We start from the raw sequence: 18,144 nt of genomic DNA, 5'->3' as shown, positions 1-18,144 counted from the left end.
CACTGATTGACTCAGTCTTGGCCAGCGGTAGGTCTATCCTGGAGCCACTTGGTATGGGCTCTGTTGGACATGGGAGAATCTTCTAGCAACTTCTTACAGAAGCCACCTCTGTAGCCCACACAAACCCAATACACAGCCTTGTGGTCATAGGGGACTAGAGAGGAGAAAGGATCAGACAGTATAAATGCTGTCCATCATGTAGTCTTATTCTAGCCCTACATTCTAAACTTGACACATATATCATGTTCTTTCTTTGGTATGAGTTGTTAGAACAAGACATGTTTTGTTTTGTTTTCTTTAAGCAATAGGTTAATTTCATAATTATCTTGATTTTTATTTATTTATTAAAGATACATGACCTGCAAATGAAGGAAAAGGTGTTACGAGATTCCAGGAAGAAACAAACAACACATAAAGTAGTGGAAGAGAAAAAAAATCTTCTGTGTGGAAAATGCAAAGCATATGCCTGCAGTACAGATGACATCAGAATTATAAAGGTATGTCTGTGTATGAAAACCTACATCCATGGTGAACACCAGGGAAGTCAGCATATTGAACTAACGGCATTTTTTTTGGTGTGGAAGTAGGACATTTTATGCAAGCTGGAGCACAAAGGAAATTCTAAATACATCAGCAAACCACAGGAACAGTTGTAACTAATTCTGTAGTATCTCAGGATATCAGCTGGTGATGTCCAAGCTGTGAAAATATGTGATATGGCAGAAATCACTTCAGTTTTACTGAATCGCTTCTGTTAGAAACTGACAGATTTTGTGCAAAACCATGTAATCTTCAATTTCATAACCTACTAGTGTAACTGCTGGATATTTACTTTCCTGATTAGCATATAAAATGGGAAGTGTCACTGCAGCTGAGAGATTTTTCCCCCATTTCTGTTGACTGAATGGAAAACGATCCATACAAAGTACTGAGATCTCCTCACAGTTTAACTCATTGTCTTATGGGCCAGTTTTCAGTCTTCAAAGGCAAGGTAAGCCATGGTTTCACAAGAGGAGCTCTTTAATTATTCACTACTGGTTTGTTTTCCATTCTTTAGGCAGTTCACATTGCTTCTATGTATCTCATAGGAACATTTTGATTGTACTCCTTCTCAACTTGAAGATTTTCTCTGCAGACCAATGAAGGCAATACTCTGTAGACGTAAGAAGTGGTGATCATGAGAGAGAGACTTTTCTGGGCACTTTGAGCCGTTGTAGTTCTGATATTTTTTCTTCTTAAACTGTGTCTGTTTGTGCTGCTCTGAAGAGCGCAGTTGTGATGTGATAAGGGGTTTAAGGCCACAGCTGAGCTTTGCAGTGTTTGCCTTCAGCCACTTCCCTTTTCAATCAAGAAAATCTTTTTGGTTTTACCAGCTGTTTTTGGAATGTAGATGGAGTTCACTACCCCTCTGCATGGCCAAGGTCCACAGGCAAGGAATTGGGAACCGCTCAGCTTTATGAAAACTTGGTTACATTTCTTTGACAAATAACAAGGGATATCTAAAGCACCTCTGACTTTGACTCCATGTTGTGCTGCTGGCTTATCGCCTATACCTGTGCAAATAGATCCAAGAGTTCAGAAAACTGTTCTGTAAGAGTTTTTGCTTAGTACTCTGCAAATAACCCCTCACAGTATTTTAAATAAATGCTACAAACTGAGTTCTGTCACAGTTCAGCCTATATATTTTATGGAAGCTGCATTTCCAGGAGGATCTAGCATTTTCAGACTCCAGCTAAAATTGCAAATATGCTTTCAAATAAGCTTGTTAATTTCTTTAATATTTGATTATCTGTGTTATAAACAACAATTGTAGCTCTGTTACCTTCTTAGGATTATTTTTTTCCACCACTACAAAGTAATTGCATTACCCACTATGGGAAGCAGGAGTCTCTCAAAGTTATTCCATGTCTGGAAGACCCTCTTAGTTTCATGCACAAGGCTCAAATACTGCAAGCATGGTTTATAACAAGATAAGTAAATTCAAATATGTATAAGCTGGTGACTGTTGATACATAGTAATTTTTTTGGGTTTTGATAAGCCCAGGCCTGGGTCCTTCTAGTACCTTGTATTCAATGAATAGGGCAAAAAAGAGCAATGAGCCAAAGGGGCTGGAAGATGAGCCTCCTGGATGGTAGGAAGCACCTTAATACGGAAAATGTATTTGAAAAGGGAAGGGGAATGTCAGGAAAAAACTGAGGAAGTTTTTTACTACTATTAAGTGTCTCTGGCATGTATTGTTTCAGGAATCTCATCACACTGTCCTAGGAGATGCGTTCAAGGAGCGTTATATAACAAAACCTCACAAAAAACCAGGTCAGATTGATGGTTTTCAGAAGAAAAGCAAGATGCATTGCCAAAATACTGACTGCCAGCATGACTGGGGGATCACTGTGAAGTACAAGACATTTGATGACCTACCAGTGATCAAAATCAAAAGTTTTGTAGTAGAGAACATTGAAACTGGGACGCAAATGGATTTTCAGAAATGGAAAAATATTAATTTGTGTTTGAAGAGTTTTGATGATGAAACATTCAGCTGAATTCAGCATTTTAATGGATATATGACCCTATTGCACTAAGCTGAAGAAGTGGATGATCAGTTTTCATATATAAAAAAATTCTTGTTCTTTATGCTGATATGCTAGGCCCATCATTCATATCTGACTAGATTATAAGAGGCTGGTAAAGCCACTGAAAAAGAATTTGCTGTTTAATGAAGTATTTCACTAGAAGTTTCCCTAGGAGGACAAATATGTGCCTAAGTATCTAGATCTGAATCCTTGCCACAATGAAGAAGATGATCTGAAAAAAAATAAGATCGAGTTGGATGACTAACTAAACATCTAACTTCAGGTGACAGGCCTTCAATAATTTGTGTGAATCAGCATTTTGTTCCCGCTAACTTCTGGTTGAGTTGCACCTCCGTGCAGACAACATGGCTTACAAATACTGACACTTTAGACGCTATTGCAGCTACTTTTAAAACTTTTTTTAAAATTACTTTTAATGTTCTAGGCATATATACAAAATCATGAGAAAATGTCCAGGAACTTTTCTGTAAAGAAGATGCTGCATCTTTTAAATACATCTTTAATAGAGAATGCTTCTGCAACAGTCTTAAGAAATGCAGTAGGGCATCACAGAACCCTCTTGGTAGATGCATCATTATGACTAAAATGATAGCACCCTTTTCTTAGATCGCTGGACCTTTGTCAAGTTGCTGTTGCTCAAGTTGCGGAACGGCACCCTCCTATGTGTGCTTAACTGTATAAACCCTAATGGAGACATGGCCCCCATTAGGGACAAGGCAGTACCCTGCAACATGAGTGAAGGCTCAATTTTGATAGTGATTAGCACTTACCCTGATGCCCCATCTCATGGATTGGCATCTAACATCCATCAGCTTTGTGGCCTGGTTCTGGCCAGAACAGGGTTAACTTTTGCAGCAGCCAGGAGGGCCAGATAGGACTGTGGGATTGTTCTACATCACCTCACCTCATGCACAGAGTCGGAAGGGCATGATTTGAGCCCCTTTTGTTTGGGTTCTCAGTGCACGAGGGTGTGGTCAGGCAGGGCCAGGTCCATGGTGAGCAATCACATGTGAATCATTCGTCTGTCTTGTATATGCTGTTATTAGCAGCGTTGTTACTGTTAATGCTCTTATTTCACTGCTGTTCCTAGTAAATTGTTCTTGTCTCAACCTGGGATCTTCACCTTCTGTGCCCCAAGTCTCCTCATTATCCCGTGGTTTGGGGAGGGGATGGGGAGTGAGCAAACTGCTCAGGTCGGAGTGTTTCAGTGGGAAACACTAAATTGGGGAATACTATTCCCACACCACAACGCATTGTTACAAAGCTGAGATGCTGGTGTGTTTAATTCCCTCCTCTCTACCTAGATCCCAGACTTTTCTGGGAAAACCAGAAATTGCTACAGAGTTACGTCCTATTGTTTAAGTTGTACACTTTAAAAAATCTGCTGGTTCTACACATCTTCAATGAGCTTCATATTCAGCATTTCAGGAGCCAAGAGCAAATACATTTTCAGTTCACTTCATGCATTTGATAGTGTAGTAAGTTTGTATGTAAAAAAGTGTCCAAAATTCCTGAACTCTGAAAAAAAAACCCCACACCTTGAAAAGGAACCTAATTTAAGAGCCCAGAAATTATTTAAACCACTTAAGCCCTAGTCAGTGAGGCTTGTGGTGTTCTTTTTAAAGTGTTATGGGGCATTAAAAGCAAAAGAAGTTTTGAAGCATAGTATGTTCCACTCCAGCCTATGTCTTTTACTGTGAAAGCTATATGCCCTGTACAGGAAACCTGAATCTGAGTACTACTGTAACTTACTCTGTACTTAGTTTTTACCTAAAAGGAACCACAGAGCAATGAATAAAGATTTATGCTTGGATAATGCCTCCCCTCCAAAAATACTAGGAACAAAAGATTTTTGCAAAATTAATTCAAAGTACATGGAAAAATCACTGTCCTTAATTACCAGTTTGTTCTGTGAAAGGACCATCTACTTTGGGACTCTTGGCGTAAAATATCATCAGTACTAAATTTTGCAGCCCATAGTAATGACTACTGGGAAGTTAAGGAACTTGAGAAGTTTCCGTATTTTTGTGTTCTTCGAGCACAAGGATTTCAGGCTAAAACAACTCTGCAGTTCAGCCTAAATGAATAGTAAAGGTTGAATAAATAAGAACTCAGCTTGATACAACAAGCTTTCCCTCCAGCGCCCAGTGGAGATGGGAGGGTGGGGAAGAACACCAGCACTCTATTTGGCCCTGGTGTATACTTGAATATGTTTTTAAAATTGAACCCAAAGTTGCATGTTTCATGATGTTCACAGGGAACCTCCTGTGTTTCAGTTTGCGCCCACTGCTTCTTGCTCTGTCATTAGACACCACTGAAAAGACCCTGGCTGTGTATTTTGTGCCTTCTATTCAGATATTTGTACGCAAAGAGTGGAGATGTCCCTGAGCCTTCTCTTCACTAAACAGTCCTGGTTCTCTCAGCCTGCCCTCATGAGAGATGTTCAAAACTCTGCAACATCTTAGTGGGCCTCTGATAGATTCACTAGAGGAGCTCTGTTTGTTGTAATCAACTAAAAGCAGGCTGTGGCAGGTACAGTGCAATCTCTAACCCCACCTTAAGTCCCTTGACTTCTTTCAGAACTATTGTAATAGTTGTTTTTTATCCAGAAACAGCTGAAGCCTACTGCACTAAAAATACATTAGGAAATGAGTTTGAAAGAATTTCTCCACTGTGTTAACTGTTGTGGCAGTTGCTCTAAATACACTAAAGAGGGACTATAACTACTATACCCATGTTTATCTCTGAGTAAATAGATTTGTGTGGTATTGTTGGTTGGGCAGTCAATGACTTCAGTAAATACATTAGTCTAATTACTGAGTGCTAACTGCCACCAAAATCGCCAACAAGGATCTTGAAATTGTAGAGATTGTTTTCCTGGGAACAAAAAACAGAGGGAAGCACATCACAACAGTATTGGTGGAGTACAGAATATGGCCAGTATTTGACAGTATTTGTATTCATCCTGTCTCCAGCAGACTTTTCAAAGAAACAAGGATTAAAACATGAGAAGTCAAGATGTGTATGACTGTTCTTACAGGGACAATGAGAAGAGTTTAAAGTCAAAGTTTTGTTCTGCATCGTAGTACTAAGGACAAATGACAGAAACCATCAAACTTCTTAAAAATAAATTTAATTTTATCCATTAGAAATATCCCCAGTAAGTCCACCTTTCCACAAAGGCTGAGATTTTAAACAGAGTTCACATTTTTTAAAATTAACAAACAGCTAAATAACATCACTATTAAATTCAGATTCTGGTGAACTGAGTAAGAAAGCAAGTCAGTATTAGGTAATCAGAAAGGAATAACATTTTTTTAGACTGTCAGTTAATTTTTAGATCACTGATACGAGCATAGAACTTCAAACTAAATGGACCAAATATATGAAATCAGTACATGATCTTCAACAGTTCTACAAATGCCAGCAGTATTTTAATGATTTTTGCACTGTATTCTAAGGTAAGTCAAGCCAACTGCCATATAAAACAAACGATAAATGCTGTTTACTTTATATGGGCATGTCCAGTTTCCTGATACACAGAAATATTCAGCATTGTAAACAAGCCTGCTAATACAATCCACGAAAGAAATTGTTCACTTTATGGTTCACACTTTCAGATATAAGATTACTATAGTTTGATTGTGCTCACAAGAAGTAGGCTTGTACCTGGACCTTTTTTGCTTAATTTTCTTTTTATTAGGATGCCATTTTACGGATCATGTAGTTCAGAATGCCGCCATTGTGGAAGTAAGTGAGCTCCACATCAGTGTCAAATCTCATGATGACATGAAAGGTTTTCCCAGTATCCAGCTGTTGGGGTTAAAGACAGTCATTCAAGCAGCAGAACCTTCAACATGTTACTTAACATCACAGTAAAATAAGGACTACTAGGATAGTTTTGGCATCTTAAAAAATTGTTATAGAAAGCTGAAGTGAACAGGCACCAGTACTTCTTTCCCCCTAGACTAGAGGCAGCTGCTTAAGAGGAAAGTGTTTTAAAACAAACCATAAAAAACATAGTATGGAGTCTCATTGTGTTTACTGCCTCAGTTATTGTCGATACAAGCTTAGACACATAAGAGCTGATCATGCTTTCAAGTGGTTATACTAATTCTTGATAATATTCTATGTAGTTCTTCTTCTAACTTAGGTAGAACAAAACTAATTTCAATTCCTTTCTTTGAGGCCTAATGTTTAGGAATCAGAAAAACACAAAGACAAATGCATGACATGAATAGAACAACTGTGTTTTACTGAAGAGTCCCCTAGCACAATGCTCATCTGTGACTCTTAAGCTGACCAACTCATTGGGATAAATACTTTCTCCTTTTCAGGGAAGTTAATGAAGGACATACAAACAATGATTTTCAGAAACTAATCCAAGGACACCACCTGCATTAAATGAACGGGCAGTAAGTAGACTGTTTTGGTAACTACAGTGAAAAAGCAGACTTCGATGCTATTAGGTTAATTAAGGCAGTTTTAAATGTCCAAACAAGAGCAAACCATTTTTTATCACAGATGCTAAAATTTTTCTAAAAAGACCGTAGGTTTGAAGGCAAAAAACAGTCTTTCAAAAGCAGGACCTGAAGTTTAACTAAGTTTTATGCTGGTTATGCTTAGACTTCACTTTCAATGCTGCTTTGAATTCAGTTGAATTGTCAATTATTTTTAATTAGCTTAAATAAATTGGTTATTAAATTTAATACTTACAGTTCACTTTCTATTGTGCTTCAAACTCACAACAGAGACGTAGAAATTTATGGTGGACTTTGAGAGACTGGTCCAAAATACAGAATGTCTTTGTGTTCAATAAACCAGTTTGAATGTCCTGCTTTTATATCCCATCAAAGCAAATCAAAGAATCACAGCATGGTTTGGGTTGGAAAGGTCCTTAAAGATCACCTAGTTCCAACCCTCCCCTGCCATGGGCAGGGAACCTTCCTGGCCTTTAACACTTCCAGGGAGGAGGAACCCACAACTTCTCTGGGCAGTGGTTCCAGTGCCACATACCTAATTTACCTTACTATTAGAATGACTGTTTTCATCCCCTTCACCATATCAGATCTTCTCCCCTTCTCAAGTAAGAGAAGCTGACTGCCATATAACAGCATATCATTGGAAGAGACAATTTTGAGTGAAATTACACTGATTCAAAAAATTCAGCTCTTCAGTGGCTCGTACCTTAATCTGGACATTCATCTGTGGCTTTAGTTTTTCAGGAATGATAATTGTGTAACGTTCACGTCCAGTGAGTCCTAAAGTCCCCGCATCCTCTCCGGGTAGATACTGCAGAGGAATCACTCCCATCCCTACTAGGTTGCTTCGATGAATTCTCTCATAGCTTTCAGCAAGAACAGCCTTGACACCCTGGGAAATACACAACAGGTGTAGTTATCTTCATGGTTCAGGACAATCCTTCTGTACTCACAAGAAGAAAATCGGTTTGCTTGTGGTCCCCTCCATTTCACTTACCAGCTACTGGTAGAGTTAGCAGGTCTGTCTGACAGCAAACTCACCCAGCTTACTGGTTACACATTAGCTCTCAAACATCTTTTAAAGCAGCCTGACTATCAAAAAAAAGGCACATGCTTTTTCAGGGATCCTGCGTACCACTTTAATATGTCTTATGTAGGACTTCACTAGTAGTTTCTGTAACTCTTACTAATTCAATGCTGCCCTCCTAAGCCACATAGCTCCTAGGGGCAGTTTAATTCATTTTACATGTTAATACAGTCAACATGAAAAAGCATTGCTAGAAAAAAACCTCCAAAACCTTAGACAGACTTAAACACCAGCTATCACGTAATTTTCCTATTAATACACATGCTACTGTGTTCACAAATTCTACACCAAGAAAGCCTGAATTAGAGTTTGGGCTGGTAGACGGCGGACAGACCGGACGAAGATATTTCACTGTATGGAGACCTCTCTTAGGCTCCCATAACCATGCTGCTAAGCATTCCTTCAATGTCCATGGTGAAACATACTACATTCCATTTTCACTGATGCTACTTGTCTTTTATACTTTCTGGCTTCTCTCTTAAGTCAGCTTAAGGACGCAGCTGAAAGCAGAAGTTTAATGGTTTATCGGGTTATGGGGGGCGGAAGTAAAGAAACTGACCTTTCTGGAGTAGCCTCCTGAATTTCTAGGTAAAGATCAGTCAAGCCTTCCAGTCTGAACAAGATCTATTAATATTTAAATAGCTTCTGCAGCTCTACTGTGGCTCTTAAAGGCAGCTGAGATTTCAAAATAGCTCTTTCTACCCAGGATGTTAGTCATAAGCTAGTCTTCCTGAAAAATTAATGCACTTTCACTGTCCTCCTTCAAGTGTACGGCAGCCACTCACCAAGAGGAAGGGTCCTTTAGCTGCCCAGTCTCTGGAACTTCCTGCACCATATTCCTTCCCAGCCAGCACAATCAGAGGATGGCCAGCCTGCTTGTATCTTTCTGCAGCATCAAACACATCCAGCTGGAATAAAAATGCCAAACGCTTTATAGACCTTTTGAGGGTGGAAGCACAGTTCCAGGGAAACAAGGAAAAAGAAAGGTGTCCCCACATAAACAGTTGAAGCCCACACTTTCCACCAAGCAGCACCTTAAAGATATTAACCATACAGGGCTTTGTACTTTCGAGCCTGATCTCACACCCAACACAAACCTGCACCTTCCACTGCCACTTCTATAGTGGTTATACTCTCCAGAGATGCAAGTGACCTGCTTCCCTAGGTCAATACAGTGCCTGTCCCCTCAATTAGCTTTCTTAAAATGCACTTAAGTAAATGACCTAAGCTGTAAGAAGGAAAGCCAGCACTAATCCACTCTATTGTCAGTGAGCCACGGTTTCGAGCAGCATGTGTACTTACAATTTCCCCAGAAGGGAAATGGATAGTCTGAGGTCCTTGTTTATCAATAAATTTGTTGACCAAGCGAATGTTTGCAAATGTTCCTCTGGCCATGACAGCATCATTCCCTCTGCGGGAACCATAAGAATTGAACTCTCGAGGAGTCAAGCTATTAAAGGAAAAGAAGAAAGGAAACTGTTGATCTTCAACTAAAGCACACTGCTTTTAAAAGAAGCTGTGCTTTTAATGAACTAGTGTTTCTGACGCAGGTAGTTACATAGTTCCCATCTTGGCAGTACCATCCAGTTAGCTAATGGTTCTACTTTTGAGATGTTTTGAAGGAAAAGAAAAATTATTTAAAAGTAGCTACAATTTGGTCACAAAAAGAAGCTTCCACAGTATTCTCAACTCTTGCCCTAGAAAACAGTATCAGACAGTGATGCAAGAACATAATTCATGTAAAGTCAGAAGATGCAACACAATTCTTTTCTTGATACCGTGGTACTGAAAATCCTTGTAATTTATTTTACCGTAGCATCTAGAAGAAAGGTGGAGCACTGTGATAAATATCTAAAAGGCAGCAAAGAACCCCTGCTGCTAGTTAGAATTACACAAGAAAAAGTCTGTTTGCAAACAGAGATATGAGAATGCGGGGACACTCCAGCCTGACCAGTAAATGACGAAAGTTGCCGGAATGTGACAGAAAATTGAGCTCTTTGCACTGGGCTACATCCAAACAGCAGCTATGACATACAACACCTGTTTTGTAATGTGTGTAGGACTATTCTGATTTCAAAGTGAGTGATAGCAGAGGGTCAAAGAGTCCAGAGCAGTTTTTTTTCAGTATATCACATGGTTTTAATCCATTTCCTCTCCAAAATTAGGTCTAGTGGATAGATTATTTTTAATGTCAGTGCTGTTCCTCAAAACATCATTGGTATTGTAAGAAGTGCTAAACCAGAGAATGAAAGCATTATGTTATCTGTGAATACTGAACAGGTCAACTTGGTAAGTCCTAGTCTTCCCCTGAGTTGAACCCCCAGTTCTAAACTGACAGGCTGGCCATAGAAAAAGACCAACATTTTACTGCAGTTTGGACTCTAACCACAATAGATTTGCCTATTTTTGTAGCTGCACTGAAACCTAAACTTCTGGATGTTCTGTAGCTCCTAGGAACCTAGATTTCTGAAATAGCTGCACATGCTAGAAGAAGTGTCTAAAACCAACTTTTGGTATTAAGGACTATGATCATTTTGCTTTGATATGGAGACAAATCCTGATTTCCTTACTCATGAATAGACTTACGGCAAAAATTTGCCTGAAAGTTATCTTTTCCTTTTGCCATACAAAGGTCTTCAGCTCTACAGTGTTAACAGATGTACACACTCTATTCAAGTTCTCACACTTGGTGAGAGCTGCTGAAGCAGCAGCAAGAGGGATGCTTTTCTTCATTTATAAGCATTCTGGACACTCGTCAAGGTATACAGTGTATGTGAACAGAGAGAAGGTATGTGTGCCTCTAACATGCTACAGCAGTTGTGGTTTATTTCCTCCTCCCAATTTATAAAAATATCAAGTAGTGCCTACCCTCTGCTGGTCAAATAACGGGCTGCAGGACTATTTCTTGCTATGTTCCCAGCTGGAGATATGTGGTCAGTTGTCACTGAATCCCCAAAACTCAACAGGACATAAGCATCTTCTATTGTTTTTGGGGTCTGAAGAGCCAAAGTCTAAACCATCAAAAATACAAGCAAGATCATTAATATATGACAAAGAATTCCTTCACCTTTCTCAAAAAGTCCAAATTGCAAAATAAAGTCTCCCTTTTTATACCAGTTAGGACAAAGAAAAAAAAAAAATCAATCCTATTAAAAATGCCCATGTTCTTGAACAAAATATGAAGCCCTGGCTGTCTGTCAGCAGGTTCATGCATGAAAATTTGCGATTCCTAGACATCTGCATGCATTAAAATCTGCATTTTCTTTTCACTTGTACTGAATTAAGAATCTGAACACTGAACTATTTGGTGCAAAATGCAAGCAAGCAGAACTGTGCATTTCACTTCCTGTGCTATTTCTTCACTTGCTTTGTGACTATTTAAAAGGATTTCAACTTGAAAGGGAAAGGAGTCTTTCCAAAAGCCCTGAAGTTAACAGGGAATTGTTACAGTTTTCAGATTCAATCATGGCTTTGTATTAAAATGAACACAATAGTGCAATTCTAACACTTAAGAACCAAGGCCTCAACAGGCTATGATGGATGCTCTCAGGCCCCTTGAAGTGGCTTTGCTTCACCTTTATTCTTAGTCAAGGTCACTACACGCTTTGGTTTGATTCACAAGGGAAACCATTTACATACCAGACCATCAAAGAAAGGAGGAGACTTGATATAAGTAGACTTGGGATTCCAAGTATACAGTTTATCTGAAGAAGCATCTAAGGCATTCCAAGATTTGTTTACTGTCTGAAAAACACACAAAATCCTCACATTGATTTATAAGTTTTCCGAAGCAACATAATTACTTCAGAACCCAGGTAAAATTACAAATTTGACTTCAGCAAAAGCCTTGTGTATTTCTTAGTACTTTGGAAAATGCACATAACAATATACATGATGTTTGGGGCTTTTTAAAATGACTTTGTCTATTGAAAGAGTTAGGAAAACCCTCATTTCATTACAAAAGAGGAGATGTTCATTGCATTTTCTGACAATAACCTGTATTATGTATACAGGTAACACTTGATAATTCTCTAGTGTTCTTTAGTATTAGTAATATTAAGAAGCTTCCCTAACATATAAACTTTTAGAATATTTTGTCAACACTGAGTGTCTCAACACTTGAGAAAGACTTGCAGGAAGATATTACCAAGTACAAGTTTTTTGTTGGTGTGAATGCTATTAGTTAATAAAAATTGACTTTAAATTAGCTGACAAAAAAATCAAACACTGTGAAGCTGGCATATATCACTTTCTAATAGCAGCCTGGATGACTGTTTAAAACACATCATTTATATCTTACATTTAAAAAATCATAAGGAGTAATTTTGAGAACATGACTGTCTGTAAGAATCAATTAATTATTCAGAAGACATTTTTAAAAAAAAAACCCCAATTATTAAAAAATTATTTTGAAAAATCCCCAAATATTTGTCAGAACAGGAACAACACCAATAGAAGAAAAACATTCATTTCATTATCAAGACTATCTTATTTCACATGTTCAGAATAACAGTACATGAATCAAACTACTGCCCAGAAGATTAATTCACCTCTATTTTTTGGTAGACCTCCTTGAACATCCCAGGAATAACAAACTGACGCTCAACAGCCTGAATCTCGTTTCTTGTTGGCCAGATATCTTTTAGGAAAATCTTCTTCCCCGAAGCATTTATTCCTGTAGAAAATAGTATTGTCATGTTTGTTGCATAAATTTTCCACTAAGAAAGAAAGAATAGTTTATTGTTGTGTCCTCTAGGTATGTGTTCCTTGAAACACTCACAAGGCTCACTTCATCTACAACGGCCTGACAGAAACGTGTGTCATAAACTTGATTATGCCTGTACTTAAGCCTTCTTCTGTGATTTTCAGTGGCCTTCCAGAATAATTTATAGAATCATTTATGTTGGAAAGGATCTTGAAGGTTGTCTCGCTGAACTACCTGTTCAAAGAGAGCCTTCTAAGTCAGGTTGCTCCTGAAAGGCTATCACCCAGATATAGTAATGCCTCAGTAGAAATAAAATACTGCTCAGGCTCGGCTTCTCTCTTTCTCCATCCTACATACTCCTTTTTGCTCTGTTTTTGAACAGAGCATGCTTTGTCTCCCAGAGATATGCAGCACTTTGAAACACTCCACTAAGACAAGTGTTTCTGAAAATCTTAATTCCAAGCAATTTAGTTTATATGCCATCAGAAGGAGCACCTTGACACTGTCTCACCTAAAGGCTCTTTCTCAAAGTCAATCCGGACAGTCCCTGCAATCGCATAGGCTATTACCAGGGGCGGGGAGGCCAGGTAGTTAGCACGGGTGTTGGGATGGACACGTCCTTCAAAATTCCTATTGCCAGACAGCACACCCACTGCAACGAGGTCTCCCTGTGAAAGACAGTTTGAGACAAACATAGCCAAGGTGCTTGCAGAATCCACGCACCCAGCAAGTCTGCAGAGCCCAGTCTCCTTCCAAACAATCCCAAAACTCTTCCCACAGAAAAGAGAATATAGACTGAATTCACTTTGCACAGAGCTAACAAGAGTCAACACACATTATAACACAGCTCAGAACAGCACACAACAGAGAACAGCTTACCTAAATAGGTTGCACAGGACAAACTGCATACCTGTGTAATGGCCTCCACAACAGACTCTGGTAGGGGTCCACTGTTGCCAATACATGTCATACAGCCATAACCCACCACATCAAACCTGGACAGAGCACAAAAATCATCAGTGAACAAAAAGCTAATTTGGAGCAAGGCATTAAACCTCTCGGCAGTTGGCTATGATTGCTTTCAGAAGAGGTACTGCTTTAACAAATTAATTGCTGCTGAAAACAGCATTTTTGAGAATGTTCAGGTTTTATCACTGCTTTAACTGTCCATGCACATAGAATGGGAAGAAACAACAATATAGTGTCATTTATACTATTTTGAAACAATTAGTCTTGAAAATAACCCCTTTTCCTGCTTAAGCACATGTCTTCAAGAAGTTACAGGCCTTCTTCATCATAGGCACAAAGCCAGCCAGCACAACAGCAATGCACTAACTCATGCAGAATCACACTATAAGGCACCTGCAGTATCTTTTAAGCTATATAGAGAAATAGTCATTCTATTGCATCACTTGTTGGCAATGCTTTTAGTTAAGCAGCCATAGGACAACAGTAAGAAAAGCACTCCTACCCTAGTTGGGAAAGGTAACTCATAACTCCACTCTCCCTCAGATAGTAGGTGACAACGCCACTTCCTGGGGACAGGCTGGTTTTAATGTACGGCTTCACTGTCAAACCAGCTTCAACAGCTTTCTTAGCAAGCAATCCTGAAAAATGCAAAAGATAGTTGAAGTTTTTCCGGAAGTGAAACAGTTTGGTGGATCAGCAGTTTAAGACAAGTACCATTAAGTAACTGGGAACAGAAAAGGCTGTGTTTCCAGCAATGAAACAGTACAATGAGCCAACAGCACTAATCCCATAATCAGATAGAGCTCAAGTGCTCTGTTGAACTGTACATCCAGACTGCAATTTCTGTTCCAGCAGAAAGTCACTACAAGTTGTATTCAACAAGACGCACTCACACTGGGGTCTGACAGAAAAGTGTACCACACTGTGGCAGCATGTAGACATTCAAGAAATTTGTAAGACAAGTGTCTCACAAAAATGCAATGAATAATTGTTAAGTTCCCACATCCTGGTAACCCAGCAAAGTAATAACTGCCAACATATGACTTGCTGCCCTCGGAAGCAGATATGATAGCACCAACTCTGACCCTAGCCACGAAGAAGCTATTGCACAATCTACAGCCTGTTGCAGGAGTGCTGTTTTATCACTTGTGATTTGTAACACGCATAGAAATATTTTAGTGGTGTTACCAGAAACACATTATCCTGAATTCCTTCATTTGAAACAAACTATCCATACACAAATGAATGTGCAGAAAACAAGTCCCTCCCAGCCCTTTTCTGTAGTGAACATAAAAGAAGCAGCAGATATGCACCCTATGCAAAATTTCATATTCCCACAGTGCATTCACTCTGTCTCATACATCACAGCCATTTAGGTAAGAAAATATACATCAGCTCTGCTTTGATTCAACATGATCTCCAACAGGAAGATGCCATCAAACTGTTTGTCTTTGCCAACTGCTTGGCAGTTCTGTTAGACATGACCTGGAGACCTCCGCTTTTAAGTGTTGTGTGAAATGGCCTACACACATTAATTTAAAGCAGCAGTCCTATTCCTGAAACTGCTGAGGCTCCTCAGCTACCAGAGGAAGCTGTGGAAACTGGAGCTCTTGGAGACTTTTGCAAATGTTACCATAAACAAATGATTATCCTAGGACCTGAGAGTCTGACAGTCTGTTTGAAAGTGTTGGCTTCTGTCTTCTGTTCTATCAGAAAGGGACAGAATTACTTTTTCCCTCCTTGTCGACGTCAAAGCATAAGTGCTGGTGTACAGAAAGACAGCAAAGCTTAGAGTATCCGCTAAATCCGAAGGCATACACCAAGATCCTTAGACCTACATTGTTCAGGCGGATGTGCATTAAGCAGTAGTGAATATGTGCAGAGTATCAACTTTACTTGTATCTGCAGAGCATTCTACACTTTCAACCCACAGAGCTTAGTAGCTTATCAGCTTGGCTGATCTCTCAGCCAAGCTGGCTGATCTTTCAGCCAAGCTGGCTGAAAGGTCAGCATCCCCACTGCCTCAGAGATGGTTAAACATGCATGCCATTAACCTGGGATCCAAACACTTGAGGAAACTATCCTAAGCAGGGGGCACAACTAAGGGACACATCTACGTAAAACTTTATCCCTCTTGCTAGGAATTAAACAAACTTTTGTGCCTGGGAAGGAGGTGATATGCTGGTACTGTAAAGTACCCAAAGACAGAAAAACCAAACACAAAGTGACTGTTGACAGAGCCTGTTGACAAGTCAAAAGCTTACCAGCACCACACAGGAACAAAGAAGAAAAATAACATGACTTTAACCAGTAAGAAATCCTCTCTGGTCAAGAGCCTTTGTATTGCCCACCGTACAACCCTTACAACCTTTGTAGGAAAAAGGTCTGCATCCCACAAACAGTCTGACAGACTAGCAAGCCGTAATGCAGTGATGATCTTACAGTACCAGACACCATCTATGTACATGTTTGCAGAGGAGAGAAAGATGTGAACATCTGGCAAACTGGGCTGAACTTGTCTAGTATAGACGGAACACTTTGAGCTGACACTCCTCATTCGTATTTTGTTGCAAGAAGCACACATTAGGAATAAGAAACTTTCTGCCCAGACTAGCCAGGTTACAAATGAACAACCTCCTGACATGAAATTTAACACAGCAAAGTCAGACTAACTGTTTTGCAGTGGAGCATACCTCTGACCACCTCTGACCACTTCTTGGATGCTGTTAAGGTGTAAATGAAAAGACTGTGAAAGATGGCAATTGCTGAGAACACAATTCCCTTCCTCTACTCACCCCCAACATGCCCTCAGACTCTTGTAACTCTATGCACCTCTATCTATGTGTGTTTTGTACTCTGCTGACAGATCAGAGCACTTTCACACTTAAAACCATATACCATTCTTCACTGTCCTTCTTGTGGCTTTGACTTTCAGCAGCCTTTTCTCAGCTCTATATAACAGACTCTGTGCATTTGAAAGTGTCAGCAGTACTGATTAGTTCAGCCCCAGCTTGCCCTGTAGAGAAGAAAGTGCAGGAAAAATACTTGTCTTCAACCTACATTTCTACCTACCATTTCCAGAAGTCCTTCTGCTACCCTTAGAAACTCAGCTCAGTTTTAGCCCTCCAAATGACGTAAACAGCACTGTGCATGTAGAATCTCATTAGTGTTGCAGCTGTCTTTAGGACACACAGCCAGAGCCACAGAAGAACTACTGCACATTAGGCAAACAAACTTACCTGCACCCAGCATAACTGAGGGGTTGCTGGTGTTTGTACAGCTTGTAATGGCAGCAATCACTACTGAACCATGAGCAAGCTCAAAGTCACAGCCCTCAAAATTAAATTTGACTATGCTGTTGTGTCGATCTGGGGCAATTTGGAATCCCTTGAATCCTTGCTGGAAGAGGAGAAAGTAAGAATCAAAAGAAGGTGGTTAACATAAATATTTGGACTGAAAATTAGCATGGGCTGCTTTTTTCACCAGTAAGAAGCATCTGTCAGTCATATCTATGCTTGCACTTTTAGGTTTGGTGGTGAAGGCTTGCATCTCTGGTCAACAAAAGTGATGTACAAAAATTATTTTTTCTGGAGTTTGCCCTATTCTCTGTTTGCTGGTAAAAGAGGCATCCTTTCCAGCAAAATGTATTTGTGTTTTCTTCCTGCATGAATATATCATTCTTTGGATTCCTCAGATGCTTCTTGCTCCTATATGTTCCATAATCATGATCACATATACTCTTAATACACAATCTAGTCCTGAGATTTTAGCCATAACACACAAGATTTTTAACCCATAAATATTAAGGAGCTCAAACTTAAAACAGGAGCCGACTTGAGAGGCAAAAGCCTGACAGTTGGAAAAAAAAAAAAAAAAAAACAAAAAACAAAGAGCAAGAAGACACTCACTGTTTAAAGCATTAAAAATTATGTTTTGAGATGTGAAAGCATAAGGCCACCTGGAGTTTGGAAAATGTAACAAAACAAGACTTATTGGGAATTACTGTACTTTAAAGTTTCTTGATTTACATCACTAGAGTTCTGTAAGGCCTTTAAAAGGGGTGTTTACTGTATCAGGTAAGGATTCAAACTTATTTAGAAAACTCAAGTGTCTGGAAATATTAATTCAAATATAAATCTTGCTCTTCTTTCAATGACCCTTTTTGACTGAATGATGCAGAGTAAAGGTATCTTTTACTATCTTTGCCACCAACATCAAAGAGTCATTCAAAACTACATCAAAGATCTCAGGGCATAACCTGCTTGGAACGCTGAAGAGCTGCATAATTAGCTCAGTGCAGTTGGTATTTT

At 39.3% G+C, this 18,144-nt stretch overlaps 2 protein-coding genes across 2 annotated transcripts in view; one reads left to right on the top strand and one right to left on the bottom strand.

The window, feature by feature from the left end:
* The window catches only part of DDX58 (DEAD (Asp-Glu-Ala-Asp) box polypeptide 58), a 21,334-nt gene extending 18,793 nt beyond the window's left edge, over positions 1 to 2,541 (top strand). Inside the window, exons 15-16 of the mRNA XM_009076986.1 lie at positions 351 to 497; positions 2,245 to 2,541. Coding sequence (XP_009075234.1) covers positions 351 to 497; positions 2,245 to 2,541 — 444 coding nt within the window. The remainder of the gene's footprint in view (positions 1 to 350; positions 498 to 2,244) is intronic.
* Positions 2,542 to 6,187: 3,646 nt separating this feature from the next.
* Positions 6,188 to 18,144, bottom strand: part of ACO1 (aconitase 1, soluble) — a 23,719-nt gene continuing 11,762 nt past the window's right edge. The window contains exons 10-20 of the mRNA XM_009076985.1: positions 17,074 to 17,233; positions 14,337 to 14,472; positions 13,776 to 13,860; positions 13,377 to 13,533; positions 12,711 to 12,835; positions 11,800 to 11,904; positions 11,029 to 11,171; positions 9,463 to 9,610; positions 8,946 to 9,068; positions 7,780 to 7,965; positions 6,188 to 6,405 (exon numbers count right to left, since the gene is read on the bottom strand). Coding sequence (XP_009075233.1) covers positions 6,292 to 6,405; positions 7,780 to 7,965; positions 8,946 to 9,068; positions 9,463 to 9,610; positions 11,029 to 11,171; positions 11,800 to 11,904; positions 12,711 to 12,835; positions 13,377 to 13,533; positions 13,776 to 13,860; positions 14,337 to 14,472; positions 17,074 to 17,233 — 1,482 coding nt within the window. The 3' untranslated portion in view covers positions 6,188 to 6,291. The remainder of the gene's footprint in view (positions 6,406 to 7,779; positions 7,966 to 8,945; positions 9,069 to 9,462; positions 9,611 to 11,028; positions 11,172 to 11,799; positions 11,905 to 12,710; positions 12,836 to 13,376; positions 13,534 to 13,775; positions 13,861 to 14,336; positions 14,473 to 17,073; positions 17,234 to 18,144) is intronic.

Source organism: Acanthisitta chloris, unplaced genomic scaffold (genome assembly GCF_000695815.1).
Source record: "Acanthisitta chloris isolate BGI_N310 unplaced genomic scaffold, ASM69581v1 scaffold8386, whole genome shotgun sequence".
NCBI lineage: Eukaryota > Metazoa > Chordata > Aves > Passeriformes > Acanthisittidae > Acanthisitta > Acanthisitta chloris.
The sequence above is the reverse complement of the archived record's forward strand: the minus strand, read 5'-3'. Positions and strand labels throughout refer to the sequence as shown.